The 26,408-nt window shown below is 44.2% G+C and overlaps 2 protein-coding genes across 5 annotated transcripts; one reads left to right on the top strand and one right to left on the bottom strand.

Annotated features, from left to right (window-relative positions):
• The first annotated feature begins 571 nt into the window (after positions 1 to 571).
• Positions 572 to 8,498, top strand: LOC129869038 (kinesin-like protein KIF20A). 3 transcript variants are annotated; one of them, XM_055943489.1, is made up of 17 exons: positions 572 to 718; positions 1,428 to 1,612; positions 2,275 to 2,400; positions 2,486 to 2,605; positions 2,727 to 2,865; positions 3,000 to 3,175; positions 3,290 to 3,389; positions 3,597 to 3,812; positions 3,945 to 4,131; positions 4,226 to 4,369; positions 5,183 to 5,351; positions 6,074 to 6,223; positions 6,343 to 6,585; positions 6,705 to 6,912; positions 7,026 to 7,117; positions 7,219 to 7,356; positions 7,767 to 8,498. In XM_055943489.1, the coding sequence occupies exons 2-17, from the start codon at positions 1,445 to 1,447 to the stop codon at positions 8,112 to 8,114; spliced, it is 2,724 nt and encodes a 907-aa protein (XP_055799464.1). In that variant the 5' UTR covers positions 572 to 718; positions 1,428 to 1,444; the 3' UTR covers positions 8,115 to 8,498. The 3 variants fall into 3 exon arrangements, with proteins under 3 accessions (XP_055799464.1, XP_055799463.1, XP_055799466.1); XM_055943488.1 differs by having other exon boundaries at positions 575 to 634; XM_055943491.1 differs by having other exon boundaries at positions 575 to 634; positions 7,640 to 7,859.
• Positions 8,203 to 15,201, bottom strand: LOC129869040 (cell division cycle protein 23 homolog). 2 transcript variants are annotated; one of them, XM_055943494.1, is made up of 16 exons: positions 15,062 to 15,201; positions 14,145 to 14,217; positions 13,854 to 13,991; positions 13,647 to 13,689; positions 13,436 to 13,541; positions 13,180 to 13,312; positions 12,857 to 13,034; positions 12,631 to 12,728; positions 12,461 to 12,542; positions 12,124 to 12,277; positions 11,902 to 12,021; positions 11,699 to 11,774; positions 11,518 to 11,579; positions 11,160 to 11,238; positions 9,228 to 9,347; positions 8,203 to 9,071 (listed from the first exon to the last, which is right to left on the bottom strand). In XM_055943494.1, the coding sequence occupies exons 1-16, from the start codon at positions 15,166 to 15,168 to the stop codon at positions 8,919 to 8,921; spliced, it is 1,722 nt and encodes a 573-aa protein (XP_055799469.1). In that variant the 5' UTR covers positions 15,169 to 15,201; the 3' UTR covers positions 8,203 to 8,918. The 2 variants fall into 2 exon arrangements, with proteins under 2 accessions (XP_055799469.1, XP_055799470.1); XM_055943495.1 differs by having other exon boundaries at positions 9,228 to 9,341.
• Between the last annotated feature and the right edge of the window lie 11,207 nt (positions 15,202 to 26,408).

Raw genomic sequence — 26,408 nt, 5'->3', positions numbered from 1 at the left:
TTGATGTCGCATCTTAATAAAATAGATACCCTGCCCTGTGTACAGTTCATTTTTAAAATGGTTATTCCTCTCCGTATGGAAGAGGTCGGCGATGCTGCCTGGTTCAAGTTTTCTTTTCAAACCCTCATTGCTACATTGGTGACATAAATCCCATCCCTGTACTCACAGCATATAGTGTTTTTGCTCTCTAACCACAAAATCACCATTTCCCTCATTCAGCAGTTCCCCTTAGATTTGATAGACTAAACCTAGTCATAGTCTTGGACTACAACCGGTCCGGATTATCTTTTATCCAGGACAAGGGTCCATGCAATGGCATTTTCCTAGATAACAGACAGTATTAGAACATTTGTATATATAAAATAACCTACAAATAACAAAAACATTCAAATGATAAAAGAAACACTTTCTAAATTCGCATTCTTTAGTCATTTTAGTTGACCAATAGAATACTATGTCTGTAGCCACGAACTTCGTATTGGTCGGCATTTGTGTAACCTTTTTCCTGTGATTGGTTGTGCACATGAAGCGCGATGTTTGAATTGGTTGAATCAGTAGTCGCGTTGGGGGAAGTGGCTGTGCGCGAAGGCTAACAAGGGGACATTTGCAAGGTGGAGTTTCATGGCTAGATCGAGTAAGTTGTTTCGGTTTCAAAAGTTCGATTTTTGGCATTTACGAGGATAACTCACAGACGCCGCTCATCCCCTTGACTGACGAGGTAAATAATTCAGCATTGACTTGATAAAGAAGCCTGAAGGGAAGGACCTTGGCTTTGCTAACATACGTTAACAGTAACTGTCTACGGTAGCAACTACTAGGATATCTTGTTTTTGCTAATCCGCTAGCTAGACTTGAAGAAAAAAAAGAACCTTCAACACATAGCTAATTAGTTTTATTATTATTAAGAAACGATGTTAACTATTAAAATGTTAGCTAGCTAAACAAACCAGGTAGTCTGCTTGCGTGTGACGTTACCTGCCATTAACAGACAGCCAATGGATTGCTTTAGGTGGGTTCAAAAATCTTGGCTGCATTTTCAGCTCTGCAGCAACAGTCCTGTAGCTACTTTTATGTCTAAAAGTAATAATGCCGTCGTTCCATTTTGGATTGAGGCATAAAAATAACGTTAACTGGCTCTACACAACAGATGAGGTGGGACTTAGTTGGACATTAAACCACTTTTGAGAGAGGAAAACAAACGGGGATAACAACCCTCTCTAGAATAACCACCAGTCTTGTCTTTTGCAGACCTGCAAACTTGACTTTTGGCTCTCAATTTATGTAAGATCCCCTTCTAACAGATTGCCTTGTGTGTGTATATATGAAAGTGGACCCTTTTCACCAACTAACTAAGTAAACCTGGAAAACATGTTGATGTAGATCTCACTTACCCGTGACAGCTCTGTGATCCCAGAATCTTCATTCAGTCACCCAACAGGTTGTTATGGCATTATCTATGGCGTCTCCGTGTGGAGTCCTGTCTAACGAGGAAGATGGCATGGCTGTGTTTGAATCCACGGCAGCTGACATCGGAGGCCGACTGAACGGGGTCACTCTGCCTGAGCTCTCCATCATCTCCCCGGGGCTAGAACATCGGCCATCCATCAGAGAGGTGAGGCCTTCACTCTGAAGTAATAACATTGCGCTCAAAAGATATCCAAGGTTCCTTTTATTACAGGCCTACTGGTACATCAGCGAAAGTAACACGACATTGTGATGACTTCCTGTTTCCGGTGACCGCTTTTATCAATGACTCTTCTGCTACAGTTGATACAGCTGTTTAGCAGTTAGTGAAGTTGGAGACTATTTGTGAGTGTTTGAGTTTTCCCAGACTGTGTCCCTTTTCTTTGCAAAGGGCTTTAGGGTAGACGCTGGACAGTTATTTATTGGGCGTGATGCCCTCCAACAACTTGTCACACAGCAACGAGAGAGGCCATCTTTTCACAATAAGAGCTTTATAACACACAAACACTGTAATCCTTTATCCTCTGGTCAAACCATTTGCTTAGTGACCATTTTCTCGGAAATGCTCAGAGCCATTCTGACCTATCAATCCTGTCTGTCGTTTTTTTCTTCTTCTTGTCATTTATTCATTCGCAAACATTTTGCACCTCGAACACCGCTTTCCATTGATACTTTCTAAGTGTGTAGCTGATTTACACAAAAGGGGATCGGGGATAGGCCTATAGTATGAAAATGTTCAACGATACATACAACTCCATTGCTCATCACAGAAATACAGTACTGTCGCACATATCTGTCCGATTTATTTAGAAAACGTTGGTGAAGCCTGGAGTGGCCAGAAAAGGCAACGGTGACGAGGGGAGCACTGACAGAGTGAAGGTGTTTCTGCGTATCCGCCCTCTGACCGAGGGAGAGAAGGAAAGAGGAGAGGAACAGGTACGATCTGCACTTAATCATTGCGTCTCGCTCATTATGACATTCCCCGCGTCAAGGCGTGTCATTTTCCTCCCTCTCATTTCAGGGCTGTGTGTGTGTGCAAGATGAAGAGAGCCTGATGCTCAAAGCCCCCAAAGACTCCCAGAACATGAAGTGTGCAGAGAGGGGAGTCGCCCAGAGCGTGCACAAATTCAGCTACTCACGGGTAATAGATTCCCGTTCATAAACAACCTGCGAGATGAAAGACTTTACTATGACGCACATAATACGTTGTAACATACACGTTCGCGATGCTCACTGGCGTCTTTTCATATGTACCTCTGCAGATCTTTGGCCCGGAGACCACACAACAGGATTTCTATGAGAGCACAATGAAGGAGATGGTGAGAGACGTGCTTCGTGGAGAGAGCCGTCTCCTCTACACATACGGCGTCACCAACTCTGGCAAGACCTACACCGTTCAGGGTGAGATTGGATTGTTGATGTAACCACAGAAAGGCAAACGTTTCTACTGCAGTGTGTTTATCTGTTTGGTAAGTATATGACCATATTAACAGTGGAGATCTCACCGAGCGCCGACGTGACCTTTCCCCCTTTAGGAGTGGGTCGAGAGGCAGGCCTCCTTCCCAGAGCCCTGGTGTCTGTGTTCAGGAAGCTGCAGGGCCGCCTCTACGGGGCCATGGACCTCAAGCCTGTCCTCTACCGGGAGGTACGCCAGCTGAACGCCGGTGAGGTCCGGGCTGAGGAGATCCGCAGAGACTCTCTGCTCAAAGAGGTGAGGGAGACTGGGAGAACGGGTCAGGAAGTGAAGTGTGGAAGTATTTTACGGCCAGGTTGCTGTAAGTCACGTTGTGACACGTGCACCACCCCCTCCCCCCCTCTATCACAGGAGGGTGGCATGACTTCTCGGATGCGTGACGGCACCAGTACCTGGGACAGCGGCATCGGTGGACTCTCCATAACCAGCCACATCGCCACCCAGCTAGAAGGTAATGTTCTGAATGTAACATTGCTCGGGTCTCTGACGCCCAGTGGGCCCTAAAGCAGAGTCTAGAGTTAGGCCTATGTACACAGCTTTACAAAGCTGCTTATTATTATTATATAGGCATTGGAAATATGTAGTATTTTCCTTTTTGTATAATCCTGGTGGTTGCCTATCCACCGCTCAACATGCCCTTGTCTCTCGCTCCCGGCAGACTCAGACAACAGTGTGTTTCTGGAACCCGACAGCCTGTCCCACAGTGGAGGGGAGGACCTGGAGGAGGGAGTGCAGTTCTCTGTGTGGGTGGCCTTCTATGAGATCTACAACGAATTCCTGTACGACCTGCTGGAGGCTCCGCCCTCCCTGCAGCCCAAGAAGAGGGCCACTCTGCGGCTGAGTGACGACAAGCAGGGGAACCCTTACGTGAAAGGTAACACACACACTTATATTCACAAAGAGAATGGTTTCTAATCGTGATTATATTATGCAGATCATCTTGGAGAGCTTTTCGTTGTAGTTTGTTCACATTACTGACAGTTTTGCTACTGTTTGTGTTGTGCAGACCTCACCTGGGTGCAGGTCCGCAGTGCAGAGGAGGCTTGGAGAGTGCTCAGGGCTGGCCGGAGGAACCAGAGCTTTGCCAGCACTCACCTCAACCACAACTCCAGCCGCAGCCACAGCATCTTCTCCACCCGGATCCTGCACGTCCACCCAGAGGCTGACCAGGGCCAGGCCACACTCGTCAGCGAGTACGTCCCATCCACGCTTCTCATTCTCCGGCCCACTGTCTTATCCTGAGTGTCCGTGGCCTGGCAATTAGTAACAGTGATTCTGTCCCACTAGGCTGTCTGTCTGCGACCTGGCTGGCTCAGAGCGTTGTAAAGACCAGCGCAATGGGGAGCGGATGAAGGAGGCCAACAATATCAACACCTCCCTCCACACCCTGGGCCGCTGTATCGCTGCTCTGAGGCACAACCAGAACAACAAGTAGGCCACACACTCTATTCCAGAACAGGAATTCATCAAATACATCAATCAAATGAAATTTAGAAAGCCTTTTTTTACATCCGCATATGTCACTAAGTGCTTGTACAGAAACCCAGCCTAAAACTCCAAACAGCAAGCGATGTAGAAGCACGGTGGCTAGGAAGAACTCCCTAGAATAGGAAGAAACCCAGAGAGGAACCAGGCTCTGAGGAGTGGCCAGTCCTCTTCTGACTGTGCCGGGTGGAGATTATAACAGTACATGGCCATTAAGGCTAGGTTGTTCTCCAAGATGTTCAAACGTTTATAGATGACCAGCAGGCTCAAATAATAATCACAGTGGTTGTAGAGGGTGCAACAGGTCAGTACATCAGAAGTAAATGTCACTTGGCTTTTTATAGCCGGGCTGTCGAAACAACAGCAGGTGTGGTAGAGAGTTGGTTGAAAACAGCAGGTCTGGGACAAGGTAGCACGTCTGGTGAACCGGTCAGGGTTCCATAGCCGCAGGCAGAACAGTTGAAACTGGAGCAGCAGCACAACCAAGTCGACTCGCAACAGCAAGGAGTCATCAGGCCAGGTCGTCCTGAGGCATGACCCTAGGGCCCGACAGCCCCCTGGAGAGAATTAGATTAGAGGGAGCATATTTGCATTCACACAGGACAAGACAGGAGAATTACACCAGATAACAGACTGAGCCTAGCCCCCCGGCACATCGACTGTTGCCTCATAGATACTAGAGGCTGAGACGGGGGGGGGGGGGGGTATAAAATGTGCTGTCCAGATGGTCTCTTGATGAACCCATTCTCCTGTCCCTAGGCCTCGAGCCCCTCAGGTGGTGCCGTTCAGAGACTGTAAACTGACCCGAGTGCTCCAGGGCTTCTTCTGCGGCCACGGGCGCTCCAGTATGGTGGTCAACATCAACCCCTGTGCTTCGACCTACGACGAGACCCTCCAGGCCCTCAAGTTCTCTGCCATCGCCACACAGGTACAAACCCATCTCACCATGCCTTACCTTGCAGTTACACAGCCCTGGCATCAGAGAGAGCCGGCCAGTGGGTGTAGTTGGGACGTTTGCCGGGGTCGTGTTTAATGCAGGATTTTGCGTTTTTCGCGCAGAAAAGGGAAGGTAAAACGGCAAAATATCTTGCTGTGTTTTTGTAAACGCAGATCTAAAATGCTTCTTGTTGTAAATTTTACTCGGCTTCAGTCGGGTCGGCTCCAAATCATGAATGGAAAAGGACTGCGTTTGTGCTTCAGTTGCACCTCCTCTTGGATAAAATATCTTTGTTCTTGTATCACCAGACAGCGCTCTGACTGATGTATAGGCTATTTTTCTCCGGTACCTTCCTCCAGTGTAGTTTTTCTACAGTAGCAAGTTAAAATGCAAGATTAACTTCAATCAAACATTTTGAAATGTAGCTGGCTAAATTCTTACTCTGATAAGCATTAGAAATGATGGCCATGCATGTTTTTTGCAAAAAAAATACCCTGCATTTTAATTTTAATCTAATTTACTTGTGTGGCTGCTAGTCAAATAGCGTTGCACTTTCATCTGATAAACGATTTCCTGACAAATGTGTTGCACTAATGTATTTTGTTTGAAGGAAAAACTATAGGTGCACTGTTTTGATGATCTGCGTTTTGAAAGTGACGATTTCTGAAAGCTAATGCGGCCCCTGCGTCGGTGTGGTCTGTCTCCTCTCTCAGCTGGTCCATGGGCCGCCGACTAAGACCCGGGTGGCCTACATCCTGTCCCTGCTGCGGGAGCCCCAGCCTCACTCCGATGACACCACTCTGATGGAGGACAACGAGGACAGTGATGGTGAAGAGGGGGACATCACCATGTTCGATTCAGATGTATGTCGCCCCTCCACCCCCCTCTCTCTCTTTGTGAAGAAATGGTCAACCTGTTTGCATGTGGAGACCTGTAAGCTCAACCAGTGTGCATGACTGAGTCACGTCTGTGCTGTGTTCAGGCTCTGCTGCGGGCCATCGAGGTGCTGAAGAGGGAGGTGCAGCGGCAGCGGGAGGAGAAGGAGGTGCTGGAGGCCAACATCAGGGAGCAGGTGTTCTCTGAGATGATGGAGGTCATCTCTGGCATGGAGAAGGACTTCAGCCAGACCCTAGAGACAGAGAGGGCTCTGTTGGAGGAGAGGTTTGAGGACAAGATCAACAACCTTCAGAAAAGTCTCAAGAGATACTACAACCAGGAAATCGAGGTGAGAGGGATAGGACAGTCTTTCGGTGATGAGTTATCAGCTACTTCGGTTGGTTTTAAAATGGTGACGTTCTCATGCTACGGAGGGTTGAGTATTTCCCACATTCCCACCCATCCTAGGAGCGTGATGAACAGATAGTGGCTCTGAATGCTGCCTTGGAGAAGGGAGGGGTAGCGCTAGCAGAGCCAGCCCCCCTTCCCCTCTTCCCACCCATGGCCCTGGGAGGAGTCTCGGAGGGGCCCGCCCCCCGTCGCTCCCAGCGCCTGGCCTCCACAACCACAGGAGAGCTGAGCAGAGTGCAGGCTGAGCTGCTGGAGAAAAAACAAGGTTAGAAGAAAGGGAGGGACAGGATGATGAGTGTGGGAACAAGAGGGAAGTCTAAACTGTTGTGTTGATTGGAGCTGGGTCTTTCTAACTAGGATTCTCTTTTTGTCTCCCAGAGCTGAGGTGTTTCCAGGGGCAGCGCACACCACCAGAGCCCTCAGACGCCCTGACCAACACTGCCAACCGCAAGCTGGTGGAGGGCCAAAAGGTCAGTACCCAGAGGCCTAGTCTTCTCTCAGACATTCTGTATGAAACACTATAACCGGGTATGGTTACTGGGGTTGGAACGTGTTTGTGCCTCTCCTGCAGAACCTGCGTCAGTTGCGTCTGGACCTGCAGAAGCTGGGTTTGAACCTGCAGTCTGGAGAGAGGGCATGCTGCCGCAACACAGACGGGGAGAGGCTGCGCCATGCGCTCGCAGCTGCAGACGGCACGCTGGCCAAACAGGTACACGTCTATTCTAGCATAGAATTCTCCCTCGAGCCAGGGTTGGACTTTGTTGAGGTTGGGCGGGGCTGCTGCTAGTTTGTGTGTCTTTGCATCGGACGTTTCTGTTACTCTGAAAAGTAACTTATTTATTCAGGTGGGAGTCAGCATTAGTTTCCCCTACCATTTCTATGATTTCCCACAGTGTGAAGAGATGTTTCAATCTGTAGACACTGCCCTAGACCAATACCTTTTCATTGTTTCTCCCCATCTTCTTCTTTCCTCTTACTCAACCCACTGTCAGGTTTAACACTAAACTAAAAAAGACTTAACACAACTGCACCAGGTGGCGTTTCTCCTTCCACTCACCCGCCCCGCCATCCTCTCTAACCCTGTCCACTCCTGTCCGTCTCCTCCTGTCCCTCCCTCAGGACCAGACCTTGGTGGAGCTGCAGAACGGCCTGCTGCTGGTCAAGGCTGACCTGAGGAGGAAGGCAGAGTGCCTGGCCCAGATGCAGATGCCCCCCTCTGCCTCTGCTACCCCCGGCTCCTGTAAGAAGAGGGGCTGTGGGGCAGGGGCAGCAGCAGGCAACACTGAGAACCAGCCCCCAGAGAAAAGACCCTTCTTCCTCTCCTTTTTCCCACAACGCACCCCGTCACGAAACAAACAGGGACGCCGTGAGGATCAAACCACACGCCACTCACGGATTCTGTGCTCCCACCTGACTCCTTCCTCTAGTCCCTGCCCCTCTGGCAGGTACAGGGTCACAAAGTGTTAACTTGAGAGCTGAAAATCAGGAGTCTGTATTTATATTCTTATCCTATTATGCAAACCAAATTGTAAATGTGTACTGTTGTAATGGCACATTTCAAATATGTCACTTTATTTTATACCAAATGTTACTGTAAATACACGAAGATGTGTTTTTGTAGAGCAGTGCTTCAACTCTTGTGGGCCCCTAGACAGTTCCATTTTTTTTTGTAATCCCGAACTAGCACACCTGATTCAAGTGTCTTAATGATTAGTTGACAAGGGGAATCGGGTGTGCGAGCCATGGAATAGTTAATATACATGGAACAGCTGGGGGTTGTAGAGGAGAGGTTGTTGTAGAGGATTTCAAATATCTTGTTTGAGTATTAAACACATTTATGATCTGAATAAATGAGTAATGTTTGTCAATGTAGGATAACTTGAGATTCTAGTTGTATGACTTAATCTCCTTTTGTCCATTTTTAAAATGTCTTAAAGATGAACTGTTATATCCCCCCAAAAATAATTTGTTGACTGATGCAGTATTATTAACTAGATTGTTCCTCAATCTTGGAAAGAAGTGAATTTATTCTCCATGCCATTTCCACTGACACTTCAGACCGTTAGTTCATCTCATATTCAAAAGTGGCAACTCCTGCACCTCACTATGTAAACTTACACAGATAATATTTACATTCATTTGGAGAGACAAAAAGGGCTAGTCATTTCCAAACAATCTCTTCGATGACAATGCACAGATGAGGTTGTCCCATTATGGAGTCAAAGTGAAGCGGGGCTTTTTGCTAGCCAGTGGGGTAGAGAAGGTATCGTGTCAGGGGGTGAAGGAGGACAAGTCGAGGGGGGACACCCTCCTGATGGGAGTGTTGTTGGAGGAGAGCGGTCCAAACAGGTCTGTGGTTGAGGACTCCGTCTGGTCTCTGACCTGGGAGAGCTGTCGGAGCAGAGCCTTCCCTTCCTCACGAGCCTGGTGGAAGAACGCACCGTACCTCAGACAAGACTGACACATTACCTATACAGGACAAGCAGTACGCGTGTATCTCATTATCAAAAATAAATACTTTACAGGTAACGAACACTACTGGTTCAATTTGAAGAGTGAGGTTGTACAGGGAGCGCTTACGTCGTTGTAGTCACAGCAGCGTTGTGCACAGAGTGACGCCTCGTCATAGAGCTTGTTTTTGAAGTAGTACTGGCCCAGGTACCGCAGGGCCGTGCTCACCTCCGCATGCTCCAGCTGCTCCTGTTGGCACAAACCTCTTTCACACCAAACACTTGGGGGGGGGGGGGGGCCTTTCCATAGAGACTGACTCGATGGTCAAAACATACCTATATACAGTCAGGTCCATAATTATTGGCACCCTTGATAAAGATGAGGAAAATATGATTGATTTTACACTAATACAATTTCTCAGAAAGATTTTATTAAAACAAGTAATCTCTACAAGATGGGGTGTCACTTGTTAAAGTCAATGGCATCATGAACTCTACCAAGTATCAGGACATTTTAGACAAAAACTTGGTTGCCTCTGCCAGGAGGCTGACACTTGTCCGCAAGTGGAACTTCCAGCAAGACAACCCCAAGCACTACTCAAAACTGACATTTTGCAATGGCCATTCAGTCTCTGGACTTGAACCCCATTGAAACCCTGGGGTTTGAATTGAAGAGGGCAGTCCATAAGAACAGATGAAGGATAACTAGGATCTGGAAAGATTCTGTATGGAGGAATGGTCTAAGATCCCTTCCAACGTGTTTCTCCAATCTCAAAACATTTTAGAAAAAGGAAATCCCAAAAAATATTCCTTACACAAGAACATTTAAACTGGTGACTATCCGGGAGAACAAAGAAAAAAAGGTGCACTCAGTTGCTGCGTAAATTTGACAGATTTATTGACGGGACATGTAAACAAAAGTCGGCTTACGTTTCGGCATGAAATCGCCTTCATCAGAGCTTTACGTAGGAAGAAAAGGAAGCACCTAGAGTACATACGCTCGCAGGGGACTGTCCCACTCATGTCAATAGTACCAACTGCACAGGTTATCAAGCAAGAGTATGACCATCATTCAAGATTCCTACGCATACATTCCACTTGAATAGCAAAAAAAGACAGAAATAAACAAAGTAATTACAAAAAAGGATGAGAAAGAGAGCTGTTCATTCAGACACTTTGGCTCGACACAATCTAAGCAGTCGATTCAAAGTGCCTCTCAAACAACTTTCTCAATTCACCAGAATTTCAAAGTTGAGGCTGAGGCATGATTAGCATTAAGGTAATGCTACGCAATCAAATGGTCCATATTTTTGTGCGGACAGAGGTGGTCTTCAGCTATTGCTAATTTGTGCGCGTGTTTCGGCTGACCAATGCAAACAGGCCAACATGGGATGTTGAGCATGTATTGTACTACAACAGCCTGTCATTACGTTTAACCTGGGCTGCGTTTACCTTCTTTCCATTTTAGAAAGAGGCGCAGTGTCGTTATCCTCGCAAGGAGAGTGTGCTATAGCAGGGATGGTAAACTCGAAAGTCTGGGTCTCAATTTACTGTTGTGAGTTGGCAAAGTAGAATATACTTGCTTTAAAACTGCAACATATTCTCTACAACCATGGCAAAATTGTGTAGAGCTGCACAAAATAAACTCCAAAACGTTATCTTTGCTGTCGAGAGGGGACCACTAAAATGTTTTGCTCGCAACGTGGATGTGGGTACGCAGACCCACGAGCAACTGCAGCCCCTCATGAGTTCAGATTTTCTATGGCCCCCACCCCCATTAAAGTTGCCCATCCCTATACTGAAAACAGGGTGCCAATAATTTTGACCCCACCCCCCATCTTTGAGATTTGTTTTGTTACTTGTTAAACAAAATCTCTTTCTATGAGCAATTGTATTACTATAAAATTATATAATTCCAGGGAAAAAAACGTGCATAAAATGTTGCTCAGTATTTGTATTTATTTCATACAGTCTTTTTTTCTCATCTTTATCAAGGGTGTCAACAATTATGGACCTGACTGTATATACACACACACACACAGAGGACAGTTAGGTTGCTCACCCCACAGGAGAAGATGTCTTGGATGTATATGATATAACACTGGGCCGCGTCGTCAGATTCGTTAAGCTGCTCGTGAAGTCTGTCAACAAAAAAAACATGTTAGGGGATGTTAGGTCGGGATTCAACCCGATCAGCGGTAGATCCACGTTATAGTCCGCTTGACATTTAAAAAGTCCTATCTGATTGAGCCAACATCTGCAGCGTTCACAGTGAACGCTGTCGCCGCAAACACAGAATCATTACCTTTAAAAAAAATAAAAAAAATAAGACCAAGCGTAACTGGATTGAATCGCGGCACCAAGTCACAAAAACACATCATTAAGCAGGTACACACAAGTACACGCTAAGATCTCCTTACTTTGCCAGCTTCAGTAGGGCCATCCTCTCCACGTCCCCCACAGAGTACGCCCTCCAGTAACACTGGCCAAAAAGGAAGAATAGAACTTAAATGACAACTTACAGGAGTGACAAAAATATGACATTGAAATATACAGGAAAAGGAAAACTAGTGACGGGAATACAATGGTGCTGTTGCTAACCTTCTTGGCCTCGACGTGCTGTGAGAGTTTCTCGTAGCTCTCTCCCAGAGCAACCAGCATACGAGAGTCATTGGGCCTGAGGAGGGCCACAGTGACACGTCATTCACACTACAGTATGTGACCATTTGGTAATACACTTAACTACACGATAAGAAGCACCAGCAAGAAAAACCCTCTCCCTTGTTTTTTACACAAATGCACACCTGAGCTGGTGGGCTTTTCGATAGTAGTACAGGCAGTAGAAGGGCATCTTGAGGATCTCATAAGTCTGTCCCAGGCCATACCAGGCACGGTAGTCTCGCTTGTTCACTTCTATAGCGTGCCTGAACAAAGAAAACATACACAGAACTATTAAAAAAAACAAGAGGATCAACTCCCCCGGGACCCATAGGATGAGCCATGCCATAGTGGAGTGTCAGTCTGACCTGTAGGCCTGGATGGCAGCGGAGGTGTTCTTCATCTCCATATACTCGTGGCCCATCAGAGTCCAGGCCCCCAGGCAGCGAGGGTTCAGCTTCAGAGCCCTCTGGAAGTACAGCGCTGCCTTTTCGTGCTGCGACCGCAGGCTGTAGTAGTTCCCTACACACAGGACAGACAGCACTTGGTCAGAGACAACACTTCTTAAGACTGTTGGAAGGTCTAGTTTCAGTCTCATTGCGTGGTCTGGGTCTTGCACTGAACGTAGTAAGAGTTTTGATATGGGTTTATGTCTGGAGTTGAGGTGTGGCTTTCGGGTCCGCTGTGTGGTGGCGGGACCCTTACCGATGACACAGCAGGTCTCTACCCTGTACTTGTCTATCTCCACCAGGTTGTGGGCCAGGTAGCTGAGCTCTGGCTTCATGCTCTGTGGAAACAACAGACACAGGTCAATAAAGACGGAGAGACTTCCGGATGGAGACAGGCATTACTGTGGTGCAGCAGTGGGGTCTCACCCTGACATAGAGCAGGTTGGAGAATGTGTCCATGTTCTCAATGCGAAAGGGATCCTGCTTCCGCAACTCATTGAACAGAGCCAGAGCCTGGTCAATATCTAAATCACAAAGAAAAGCACAGACTGGAAAATGGATAAAATACTTCGGACCTGCTTGAGAAGGTTAATAATATATTTTTTCACATTGCTCATTTAAATTGATACAGCAAAGCATGAAATAAACCCACCTCTGATGTTGTGGTAGGCCACAGCAATCTGTGACATGATATACGTGCTCTTGGAGAAACCTGCCTCTATCAGGCTCTGGTATTTCTGCAGCGCCTCCTTGATCATCTGCAGCTCTGTGTACATGTGGGCCATGAAGAAGTCTCTGATCCAACAGTCTGGCAGAGACAGGGACTTCAGCTGACGAAATGGAGAGGAGACACAAGTATATCAGTGGAATATGCCATAGAAGCTCATGGACATGTTTTGTAGTCTAGTAGATCTGGGAACTATTGTAGTGGGTACAAAAGAGAATCTGTTTAAGTTGTGAGTATGTGTGCATTACCATTTCAATGTTGGTGATGAGGTTACAGAGCTCCAACCATGCTCCCCAGTGTAGAGGTAAGGCATGGGTCGCCTCCACAAACACATCCACCGCCTCCTTCAGCAGATCCAGCTTCCGCAGCACCACCCCATACCTGTAAACACAAACACGCGCAAAGACATTACAGCTTTAAGAGGTTAAAGACTGACTAGACATGTGTGTCAGGCATGTCCAAGTCCACTGAGTGGGTGTGTGTGATATTGTGGGAGGGGCTTACAGGTACAGAGCGAATCCATCCAGCTCTCCAGCACTGTGTTTCTTACTCAGCTCCACCCTCAGCTCTCGCAGAGCCTCGTTCCGCACCTGACCTTTTTCCAGAGGCCCTGCAGTCAAATCACAGACCAAAACAAATAGAACCAATCAAGACATTGAACTCTGTCTAGAGACAAAGCTTTGATTGAGGCAGCAGAGAAAGCTTAGCTCCTCACCCAGGCTGTCCACTGTCTCATCATCTTTTTTCTTTTCCCCAGACTGGAAAACAAAGGAAAAATAAGAGCCTGACAGAATTGACAGGCTACACACAGGATGGCCATCGTGGAGGAGTTGCAAGGATTCAGGCAAAAATCTCTATTCTCATTTTTAAAAAGTAGATTTCTAGAGGCGATGTTACTGTGAATGCTGAAACCTCATCTCACCAGATAGCGGGAGTACATGTACAGGAAGTATGCTTTCTGGCTGCAGCAGCCCCGAAGGAAGTAGGCAGCTCGGTCATACTCTTTCAGGTCAAAGTAGGACTTGGCCAGGCCAAGAGCATCCAGGTCCTGAGCATCCTCCTACAACCAGGAGGTCAGACAGAGTAGAGAGAGACAGTAACAAACATTCAAATGATCTCCAATTCAACGGCGATCAATTCAAAAAGATCAGCAGCTTGTTCATGCATTTGTGAGGACAATATTATCGTGAACTAGCCATTACTGGGCACAAACCTCAGTAAAAAATGTGGGTGGGGGTAGTTCATTCTTGGGCAGGGGGTCCAGGGCAAATGCCAACTCTGATGCCCTGAAATAATGTCACACAAACATCGGTGATATCACTGACGTGGTTAATTCCTTGTGTTATCTACTTCAATGTGAACCCTGTATTCAGAAAATATGAAGGCTTCATGTCTGACTCTGAACAAAATAGATTCGACTAAACTTGCAAGCTGTCATTAGCTAGCTCGTCAGCCAAAAGGATCCGACTATTTCCCCTTCTATTTTTTTTAGTCGGAATGGTGCTATGTCGGAACGTGGACAGCCAGAGCCCGGAGTGGTATATGGCTGCGAAAACGTAACTCAATCCAGGGATGGAATGTCGTTATACGCATAATCATCCCGAAATGATTAAAAGTTAATTGAGAAGACTGAAATACTGTTCGTTTTTAATTAAATTGCCGTTTTCACCAGCATGCTAGGGTAGCTAATGCTAGAGCAGCCCATTGGATTCTATGAGAATGCAACGCGTAGTGTTGGAGTGAGTAACTACCAGAAGAAGTGTTGTTAAATCCACTGGGTTGCTTAGCATTAACTAGCCTAATATGCTTACGAAAACGGCAATTTAATTCAAATCTACCAGCATTTCAATAACGTTATTCTCGATTCACCTTTCATCATTTGAAGATTATAGGGAGTACAAAAACATATTCCTTCCCTGGATTGAGGTACGTTTTCACAGCCATATAATTTACAGCTCTGGCTGTCCACATTCAGACAGCACCATTCCAATGAATTAAGACAAGCGATAAATGAACGAAAATGTTGGATCTTTTTGGCTAGCTGGCTAACAACTGTGAGATCACCAAATCTAGCTATTCTATACTGAAAGGAACAGTGATCATAATAACATCAAGAAGAGCGCTACTTACCATTTCACGCTATGTACAAGTCCTCTTTCTTTACAAAGCGATATTACAGATATCAGTTGTTTTTTTATTTGAACTAAATCACCAAACTCACTACACAAGGCCGCCATTTTTCATACCATGATTGGTACGTCATGAAAACACAAATTGTGATTGGACAGCGTTCTTGACCAATCATATTTTAGCTCTAGTTTTTCTGCTTATTATCTGAAGTGATTCATTACATAGTTTTTATTTTTAACAATTTAAAACAGTTTTCGAAATCTGTGGAAGTATTTTAAGAATAGGCTACCTAAATAATAAGATGTAAATCAACTACAATGCAGTTCAGAATGTATCCACGGGGTGGCAGCATATACCACAGAACACAGTTAACTTTACAGAATGCTGCTTTGAAAGACAGCTAGACTGTGTACCCGTGTGATAAAATGAGAGAAAGCAAGCAATCACAAAATCCCAATTCCCCCTCTAATACTTACTGTCCTCAATTCAAGGTACAATCAATTTGCCCGTACCTGGCACATTGATTGGCTTTTGCATTGAGGACAGTGAGCTTCAAATCCAATCAAGGTCCATTTTTGGTGCGTTCAGTTTGATTCAACGTTTGCTACGTTGCGTGACGATTTCAACGACACGTTTCCCCTAAACGGTGCGCACAGTTCTTCCACAAACATTGAGGTCCGTTTACTCCTGTTTGATGGGTTTGGTAAGATGTGGCCTCATCAATATGGGTGTGACCTTTTAAATTGCAAAACTCGTGCAGCACACAAGTCCCTCTGGGCCACCATAATCACAGCATTCATCAACTGGTCGTTCAGTACAGTACCGTTTCCGTTGAATGAAATGTTGAACACATCGTTTTGTCTTACTGAATGCACCCCTGTTGTGTCTGCTCATGCTGTGCCCTCTGAACTTTACACATGAATTGGCCCTTCACAAACATGGCTGACAGGTTGAGAGCAAGATCATAATGCATTTTAGGTTTAAACATGACGCAAAACATCTTTGCCGTTGTTGCTTTCTGAACAGAATGTTGCTTTGATAACAGCTTGTGGGAGTATGTTTTACCCACTGTGTCTGATGCTGCTAATCTGTAGTTTGTTATGTGGAGCACAGTCATGGGTTTGTGGCATGCTACAGTGGCATGGTTCTCCCTAGAAGCCTCCTCTGGAAGACCTTAAGATCTTTTAGCAGGACGCATGGTTTGGAACATTCAGACAGAAATATGCTAGGTAGAACAAACATGCGTCTCTGACTTGTAGAATAAGGAATGTAAGCTTTATTTGTAATATTTATATCTGCAACCATAGCCGAAGGAAGTAGGGGCGCTGAAAAGAAGAAAAAAATATATAATATATATTATTTAAAAAAATGTATGTTTTGACAAAAGTAGTGCTCTGGGCCTTTACTAGTATTAGTGGACCAATATAGACCTCTGTAGCACAGGCAACAAAGGCAACAAAGCCACTCCACTTTGGCAAAAAAAGGTAGTTGTATCATTAAGAACAGAATCTTGCAGGTTTCAATAGTTGGAACTGTAAGAGTTGTTGCCCCGTCCCTTTCTCTGTGACTGTCATTAGAATGGAATCCAGAAAGAACAAAATCCTGCCCTCAAACATTTACATCAAAAGGTGCAAAGTTATGGGAAAAGTCACAAACATCCACATCAAATGAAATATTTTTCTTGATCAAATAACAAGGAAAACAACCACATTTTGTTGTGCAGTATTCATTTACCATCCTTAAAAAAACACTTAACGTAAATGTACATTACTGTATTGTACATAGGCTGGTCATCTAGGTTTGTACCTGTAGACTTTATCAGCATGAAGAAAAACAATGACCAATACAGTAACTGAGTACATTGAGACATCAAGTGGTTTGTGATGATGTAATGTGATGATGTGGCTCAGTTGGTAGAGCATGGAGCTTGCAATGCTATGGTTGGAGGATTGATTCCCATGGGGGGGACCAGTATGAAAATGTGTGCACTCACTACTGTAAATTGCTCTGGATAAGAGTGTCTACTAAAAAGGAATGAATAGACCATTTCAGCATAGAGATACGTAGCATTTCAAGAAACTGGAAAACGTATCAAGCATTTTTATATTCCACAAGTATTATCAGATTAACTGTTTTGTACAGATAATTATCAGACTCAATTTACAAATGCCGGTAAACACTCGAATACATTTAGTTAAATATTTTTCACAAAAGTAGTGCACTGGGCCTTTACTAGTCCTGAATTAGCGGACCTATATAGACCTCAGCGTGGGCAATTTATTTTTCCTGCATCCCCTAAGTCCACCTCCCCTCAGTTGCTTCTCTCTCTCTCTCTCCATTTCCCTATATCTCCTCCAGTGTAAAAGCCGCTTTAATAGACTGACAAGGTAATAAAGTATTGTCAGAGAGTTTACAAGTGCAACCACATGGCTCACTGAACAGGTTGAAAGATTCACAATAAGACAGGTTATACACCCGCTCCCCATCCTCCTCTTTCTTTCTTTCTCTATTTCTATCTCTATTTCTATCTCACACACACACACACACACACACACACACACACACACACACACACACACACACACACACACACACACACACACACACACACACACACACAGTCATGCCCTGGAGGTAGAGCAGTGAACTGCGTGAGTAAGTTGCTCGGAGACTTTTGAGAATGCCGCGTAATTAAAAGGGACAATATCCCACTAGTGTGCCTGGCTCTATTTCTGTGCTCCACAGAGCACTACACCATGGGACCCAAAGCTGTGTACACAGAGATAGCCTCCCCTGCCACCTCCACCTCTCTCAGTCACACTCTCTTTCATTACACGTCCCTATTCTCTTTCACGTCAGATCAAATTTGTCTTCATCTAATGCAGCTCTGTATCCTCACCCCTTCTTCTCTTCTGGTTGTGTGTGTGGGCTGAGGGCACAAAGTATGCAGTATATTCTATGCCACCTCATCTCTGAGCGTTGTGAATGTGTTCCTGCTGTACTGGCACGGTCCGTCTAAGCCAGACCTCAGTACTCGGAGGCCAAGTGCAGGACTGTGATGAGGCTGTGATGATGCCGTCACATTGGATTGAGGACAGCAGCCAGCAGCTTGGACTCATTAGGGCAGCCACCACCTGAGCCCCTGGCTGCACCACAGACACAGCCAGAGTCTGGCCAGCATACTGACTGCCTGACTGCAGCCCAGAGATGGGTTCTACTGTACTTATGATCGTATTTTATATTTAGCATACAAAAAATGTGAACGACATACATTTAAGATATCAACTGAAACATGTCTTACTATACTACTCCCTAACCCCTAACACAACTCTAATCCTTACCCTAACCCTAACCTTAACTCCTAACCCTAATTCTAACCCTCACCCTAATTCTAAACCTAAAACCTATGCCTAAAAATAGCCTTTTTTACAAGTGAGGAATGGCAAAATGTCCTAACTTCTCTGAATATTTGTTGGTTTACTATCATTGTGAGGACTTTTGGTATTCACAAGTACAGTAAAATGCACACACACACACACACACACACACACACACACACACACACACACACACACACACACACACACACACACACACACACACACACACACACACACACACACACACACACACACACACACACACACACACACACACACACACAGACGGTGAGAGGTAGTGGACAGATCCTTTATAGCAAGGTGCTGTATGATGTCTTCCAGAGAGGTGTCAGGCTGTGGATAATGATTGAGACAGAAGTATAATGTCTGGGCATCGAGGCAGCCAGTGAGGGAAGGGGGCCGTATTTAGGGCATGTGATTAATATGCCCCCTGGGACAGTTGGGGGTGGAGTTGGAGGAGAAGTGTGTTTGAGTGCTAACCTGAGTTAACAGGGGGAAATCATAACGGCAAGCCTAACATGAGCATCTGATGGGGGTTAGCTATCGATGAAGTATGTCACTGACATTCCTGTAAATATGAAGAGCTGCATCTCATTCATACGCAATAGCTCAGTCAACACCCTGTTTGACCCCAGGGTTATTATTTATTGTAATGTGATACACTCCCTTGTTTTGGTCCCTTGTTGAGGACTGTGGGTTTTGGGTACAGAGTTAGGAAATGCTGCTCCCAGATGGACGTTCAGCTTAGAAGTTGTCTGCCGGTGAAAATAGGGAACCAAGGAATACATTCCTGGCTATACATCACATTAAATCAGTCAGCTCGTCACAATTTACGTGAAAGAAGGTCAACTTTTCCCCTCAGATTTGATTAAAACCCAGTCTTTGGTTATTTCATATTGTACGTAACTCACTGGGTCCTGTGTGTATGAGTGTGTGTAAGGCTAGCAGTGCGGACAGCCCACTTTAACTTAATTCCCCGACAGATGTAACTCATCGGGTGTACCAAGGAGGCAAGCCGCAAAGCGAGAGAAAGAGAGAGAGAGAGCGAGAGAAAGAGAGAGAGCGCAGAGAGAGAGAGAGAGAGAGAGAGAGAGAGAGAGAGAGAGAGAGAGATAGAGAGAGAGAGACACAGCAGAGCAGGGTGAGAGAGGAGTCATCATCCTTGAACTTCTGTCCCCCTGTCCTGCCGTTCTCTAGATCTGTTCCCTCCTCCATAATGCCAGCATAAACATAGATCTAGAGGGGGGGGGGGAGCAGGAAATAAATTGAGGGGAGAGAGAGAAAAAGAGAGCGAGAAAGAGATTATTGGAAGGCTGTCTGTATGTTCCACTGAAACAGGTGGAGGTTTGGCACACAATGCTCATGTTATCGAATCACAACAATAGTTGAATCATGCAGGACACTAAAGGCTGTGTAAACTTTCAGAATGTATACTAATAGTTTTCCGGAGCAAATCAAGTCTTGGGATTTCTCCTCATTTACAGAACCCTGACCTAGCATTACCAAAATCCAGCAGAGCCGCTTATTCACAGCTCAGTAGAAAGAGTTACAGCCCGTACGGGAAAAAATACATTTAAAATACAGTGCATCCGGAATTATTCAGCCCCCTTTACTTTTTTCACATTTTGTTATGTTACAGCCTTATTTTAAAATTGATTAAAACAAAAAAAAATCCTCATCAATCTATACACAATATTGCATAATGACAAAGCAAAAACAGGTTTTTAGACTTTTTTACACATTTATTAAAATATTACATTTACATAAGTATTCAGACCCTTTACTGAGTACTTTGTTAAAGAACCTTTGGCAGAGATTACATTCTCAACTCTTATTTGGTATGACAAGCTTTGCACACCTGTATTTGGGGAGTTTCTCCCATTCTTCTATGCAGATCCTCTCAAGCTCTGTCAGGTTGGATGGGGAGTGTTGCTGCACAGCTATTTTCAGGTCTCTCCAGAGATGTTAGATCGGGTTCAAGTCCGGGCTCTGGCTGGGCCCCTCAAGGACATTCAGAGACTTGTCCCGAAGCCACTCCTGTGTTGTCTTGGCTGTGTGCTTAGGGTCGTTGTCCTGTTGGAAGGTGAACCTGACCGCTCTGGAGCAGGTTTTCATCAAGGATCTCTCTGTACTTTTCTACGTTAATCTTTTTTTCATCTTTCCCTTGATCCTGACTAGTCTCTCAGTCCCTGCCGCAAATAAACATCCCCACAGCATGATGCTGCCACCACCATACTTCACCGTAGGGATGGTGCCAGGTTTCCTCCAGACGTGACGCTTGGTATTCAGGCCAAAGAGTTCAGTCTTGCTTTCATCAGAACGGAGAATCTTGTTTTTCATGGTCTGAGAGTCCTTTACGTGCCTTTTACTGAGGAATGGCTTTCGTCTGGCCACTCTACAATACAGGCCTGATTGGTGGAGTGCTGCAGAAATGGTTGTCTTTTTGGAAGGTTCTCCATCTCCATAGAGGAAGTCTGGAGCTCTGTCAGTGACCATCGGGTTCTTGGTCACCTCCTTGACCAAGGCCCTTCTCCACCGATTGCTCAGTCTGGCCCGGGCGGCCAGCTCTAGGAAGGGTCTTGGTGGTCCCAAACTTCTTCCATTTAGGAATGAGGCAGTGTGTTCTTGGGGACCTTCAATGCTGCATAAATGTTTTAGTACCCTTCCACAGATATGTGCCTCGACACAATCCTGTCTCTGAGTTCTACCTACTATTAATTCGACCTCATGGCTTGGTTTTTGCTCTGACATCCACTGTCAACTGTGGGGCCTTATATAGACAGTGTGCCTTTCCAAATCATGTCTAATCAGTTGAATTTACCCCATGTCGACTCCAATCAAGTTGTAGAAACATCTCAAGAATGATCAATGGAAACAGGATGCACCTGAGCTCAATTTCACGTCTCATAGCAAAGGGTCTGAATACTTATGTAAATAAGGTATTTCTGTTTTTCTTTTTAATAAATGTTTCAACATTTCTAAAAACCCTTTGTCGCTTTTTCATTATGGGGTATTGTGTGTAGACGGATGTAGACGGATGAGGGGAAAAAATCATGTAATACATTTTAGAATAAGGCTGCAATGTAACAAAATGTGGAAAAAATCAAGGGGTCTGAATACTTTCCGAATGCACTGTATATTTTTGTTTAAAAAAATGTGGATGCATGTGAAATATAAAACATTTGCAAAATAATGTATTTAAAAACAATCGATTTAATACATTTGAAATACATTCCAACATATATTACAGAATGTATTTAAAATGTAGATGTAAATATATGTATAATGCACATCAGAATATATGTTAAATGCATTGCAAAATGTATTTCAAAATACATTCAGACATATTTTATAATATATATAACATGTATTCATCAATATATTTGGTACATATTTTTTTGTAATGTATTTGTAGAGAAGACATCAAAACTATGAAATAACACATACGGAATCATGTAGTAATCAAAAAAGTGTTAAACAAATCAAAATATATTTTATATTTGAGATTCTTCGAAGTAGCCATTCTTTGCCTTGATGACAGCTTTGCACACTCTTGGCATTCTCTCAACCAGCTTCACCTGGAATGCTTTTCCAACAGTCTTGAAGGAGTTCCCACGTATGCTTGTTGGCTGCTTTTTCTTCACTCTTCCAGGTCTGTACCCAAACAATTTGAACTTCTACTTTAAAAAAAACATCTCTCTAAAAACAATTCTCTCACCGTTGCCGCCTGCTATAGACCACCCTCCGCCCCCAGCTGTGCTCTGGACACCATATGTGAACTGATTGCCCCCCATCTATCTTCAGAGCTCGTGCTGCTTGGTGACCTAAACTGGGACATGCTTAACACCCCGGCCATCCTACAATCTAAGCTTGATGCCCTCAATCTCACACAAATTATCAATGAACCTACCAGGTACCACCACAAAGCCGTAAACATGGGCACTCTCATAGATATCATCCTAACCAACTTGCCCTCTAAATACACCTCTGCTGTTTTCAACCAAGATCTCAGCGATCACTGCCTCATTGCCTGCCTCATTGCCTCATTGCATGCATCCGTAATGGGTCAGCGGTCAAACGACCTCCACTCATCACTGTCAAACGCTACCTGAAACAATTCAGCGAGCAGGCCTTTCTAATTCGAGCTGGCCCAGGTATCCTGGAAGGTTATTGGCCTCATCCCGTCAGTATGCCTGGCTATTTTTTTGAAATGCCTTCCTCACCATCTTAAATAAGCATGCCCCATTCAAGAAATTTAGAACCAGGAACAGATATAGCCCTTGGTTCTCTCCAGACCTGACTGCCCTTAACCAACACAAAAACATCCTATGGCGTTCTGCATTAGCATCGAACAGCCCCCGTGATATGCAACTTTTCAGGGAAGTTAGAAACCAATATACACAGGCAGTTAGAAAAGCCAAGGCTAGCTTTTTCAAGCAGAAATTTGCTTCCTGCAACACAAACTCAAAAAAGTTCTGGGACACTGTAAAGTCCATGGAGAATAAGAACACCTCCTCCCAGCTGCCCTGGCTTCCTATTTCGCAAACAAAGCATCCTTCACTCATGCTGCCAAACACACCCTCGTAAAACTGACCATCCTACCGATCCTCGACTTAGGCGATGTCATTTACAAAATAGCCTCCAATACCCTACTCAATAAATTGGATGCAGTCTATCACAGTGCCATCCGTTTTGTCACCAAAGCCCCATATTCTAACCACCACCGTGACCTGTACGCTCTCGTTGGCTGGCCCTCGCTTCATACTCGTCGCCAACCCCACTGGCTCCAGGTCATCTACAGACCCTGCTAGGTAAAGTCCCCCCTTATCTCAGCTCACTGGTCACCATAGCAGCACCCACCTGTAGCACGCGCTCCAGCAGGTATATCTCTCTGGTCACCCTCAAAACCAATTCCTCCTTTGGCCGCCACTCCTTCCAGTTCTCTGCTGCCAATGACTGGAAGAAACTACAAAAATCTCTGAAACTGTAAACACTTATCTCCCTCACTAGCTTTAAGCACCAGCTGTCAGAGCAGCTCACAGATTACTGCACCTGTACATAGCCCATCTATAATTTAGCCCAAACAACTACCTCTTCCCCCTACTGTATTTATTTATTTGTTTATTTTGCTCCTTTGCACCCCATTATTTAAATTTCTACTTTGCACATTCTTACACTGCAAATCTACCATTCCAGTGTTTTACTTGCTACATTGTATTTACTTCGCCACCATGGCCTTTTTTTGCCTTTATCTCCCTTATCTCACCTCATTTGCTCTCCAGGCAAAAAAAGGCCATGGTGGCGAAGTAAATACAATGTAGCAAGTAAAACACTGGAATGGTAGATTTGCAGTGTAAGAATGTGCAAAGTAGAAATTTAAATAATGGGGTGCAAAGGAGCAAAATAAATAAATAAATGAATACAGTAGGGGGAAGAGACTTATTTTTCTACTGTATTATTGACTGTATGTTTGTTTTACTCCATGTGTAACTCTGTGTTGTTGTATGTGTCGAACTGCTTTGCTTTATCTTGGCCAGGTCGCAATTGTAAATGAGAACTTGTTCTCAACTTGCCTACCCGGTTAAATAAAGGTGAAATACATTTTAAAAATTAAACTCTGCAGTCCAACTCATCCCAAACCATCTCAATTGGTTTGAGGTCAGGTGATTGTGGAGGCCAGGTCATTTGATGCAACACTCCATGACTATTATTCTACAATGTAGAAAATAGTACAAATTAAGAAAAACCCTTGAATGAGTAGGTGTGTCCAAACTTTTAGTGGTACTGTATTTGTAAGAAATATATTTTTTAAATAAATAATAAATAATATTAAACATGCTAAATCATATTGTAACAAAATAGTGACTGTCTTGACAATTCAACTTTAGTGGGCTCTTTGGTATGACATGCATTTATGTCAGTCTCACTAACATTTATGTCAGTCTGCACTAACAACAAGCTCACATTTTAAATACAAGAAAGCTAATGAGACCATTGGGAAAAACTGAGAGTTTTCTCAAATGTTTTTATTGTTTGGCTAAATAATTTAACAGTGTACCAGGGTACTTGCTACTGTGATTCCTGAAATGCAGATCCTGTTGATGGAGTATTTTTAATATACTTTTGTTACATTGTTCGCTAGCTCAGGTGGTTAGCTAGCTCTCAGTTTTATTGACCACCAAACATCGCTAATGCTAGCTAAATAGCTAGCTACTTCATATATCCTGTTTTCTGAAAATGTATGTTAGTTAGCTAAATTAGCCAAACTCCTATTTGCTGTTGACATCAGGATATGATTTGAGAGCACCCGTGTGCTCCAAAAGTTGTTCTAGCTTTGACTGCATGCTCACAGTGAATTCAGAGCCATTCAGTGGCTTACCAAGTGTGATACTACAAACATAGCTCATTTTACCAGGTTCCTGTGAAGCAATTGTAATGACAGTCCATCACAAAATACTTTCCTGATTAGCAAAGTGTAGTCTGTGTTTAATTTTTTTTGTCTACCTCTACGGGTTTGGTGACCCTAAACCGGGACGGTTGTTGCTAACGTGCGCTAATGTGACTAGAATGACATTGTAAGTAACAGCCAACTTTCCAGGACATAGGCATGTCTTATATGGGCAGAAAGCTGAAATTCTTCTTAATCTAACTACAATGTCCAATTTACAGTAGCTATTACAGTGAAAACATACCATGCTATTGTTTGAGGAGAGTGCACAACAACAAAACACTTTTATCACGGCAACTGGTTTGATACATTCACCTCTGAAGGTAATAATAATAATGTACTTACCTTCAGGAATCTTGCTCTGATTTGTCATCCTGAGGGTCCCAGAGACTAAATGTAGCATAGTTTTGTTTGATAAAATCCGTTTTTTATTCAAATGTAGGAACTGGGTTCTACAGTTTGAATCCCTGCTATCTCTGGACCCACACGCACCCCGTGTTTTTTCTGTAGGGAAGCTAATTATCAATCATGTATGACATTCCTAGATGAGTGTAAACGTGAATTTTTTATTACCATAGCATTTTTGTAAGTTCTCTATAGTTATGTACTTGAAAATGTATCAATTGACCAATTCGGCACTTTTGGGCAAACTCCTGGCAGACTTGATACAAAATATAGTGTAGTAATGTAATGCTTCACTGGATCCGTCTGAAACTTTGCACACACACTGCTGCCATCTGATGGCCAAAATCTGTATTACACCTAAACTCCTATCTGATTGTATGGCCTTTCTCTTGCATTTCAAAGATGATGGAACAATTATATTATTATGAACAATTGTATTATCTTTTACGAGGTCTAATGTGTTATATTCTCCTACATTAATTTTACATTTCCACAAACTTCAAAGTGTTTCCTTTTAAATGGTATCAAGAATATGCATATCCTTGCTTCAGGTCCTGAGCTACAGGCAGTTAGATTTGGGTATGACGTTTTAGGCGGAAATTGAAAAAAAAGGGTCCGATCCTTAAAAGGTTTAACCTGTTGATATGAGGAAATCTTTTTTTGATGAAGTGGAACATATGGCGGGTCACACAGGATGCCTGTCTTGCTGTGGCAGGGCTCGCTGGGCATCCTGTGTCCTGTTAGGACCCAGGCCACCCCTTTTCTATTGTTTATTGTCAAGTTTGAAAGTTGTCACTGTGTTGATGTTGTTGTCTTTGTAAATGGAAAATGAACAAGTATAACTACAAAAAGTTGAACATGTGCTCTTCATGACCGAATGTTAAAATCAGGTGAAATCAAACAGATTTTTTTTTTTTTACCCACCGTCACAATTGAAATTATATCACTGCCAAATGTTTGGCTTGTTGGCCCAAAGAAATATCTCAATTGATCAATATGTAAAGAGTAATTTAAGAAGCCGAATAAGTAACCACTTTGGCCACCCTGTAGACTTGATGTCACAGCCATGGATTTTTCTGGAATATTGTCAGGC

The sequence above is a fragment of the Salvelinus fontinalis genome, chromosome 13 (genome assembly GCF_029448725.1).
Source record: "Salvelinus fontinalis isolate EN_2023a chromosome 13, ASM2944872v1, whole genome shotgun sequence".
Taxonomy (NCBI): Eukaryota; Metazoa; Chordata; class Actinopteri; order Salmoniformes; family Salmonidae; genus Salvelinus; species Salvelinus fontinalis.
This window is presented reverse-complemented; position numbering and strand designations above follow the sequence as displayed.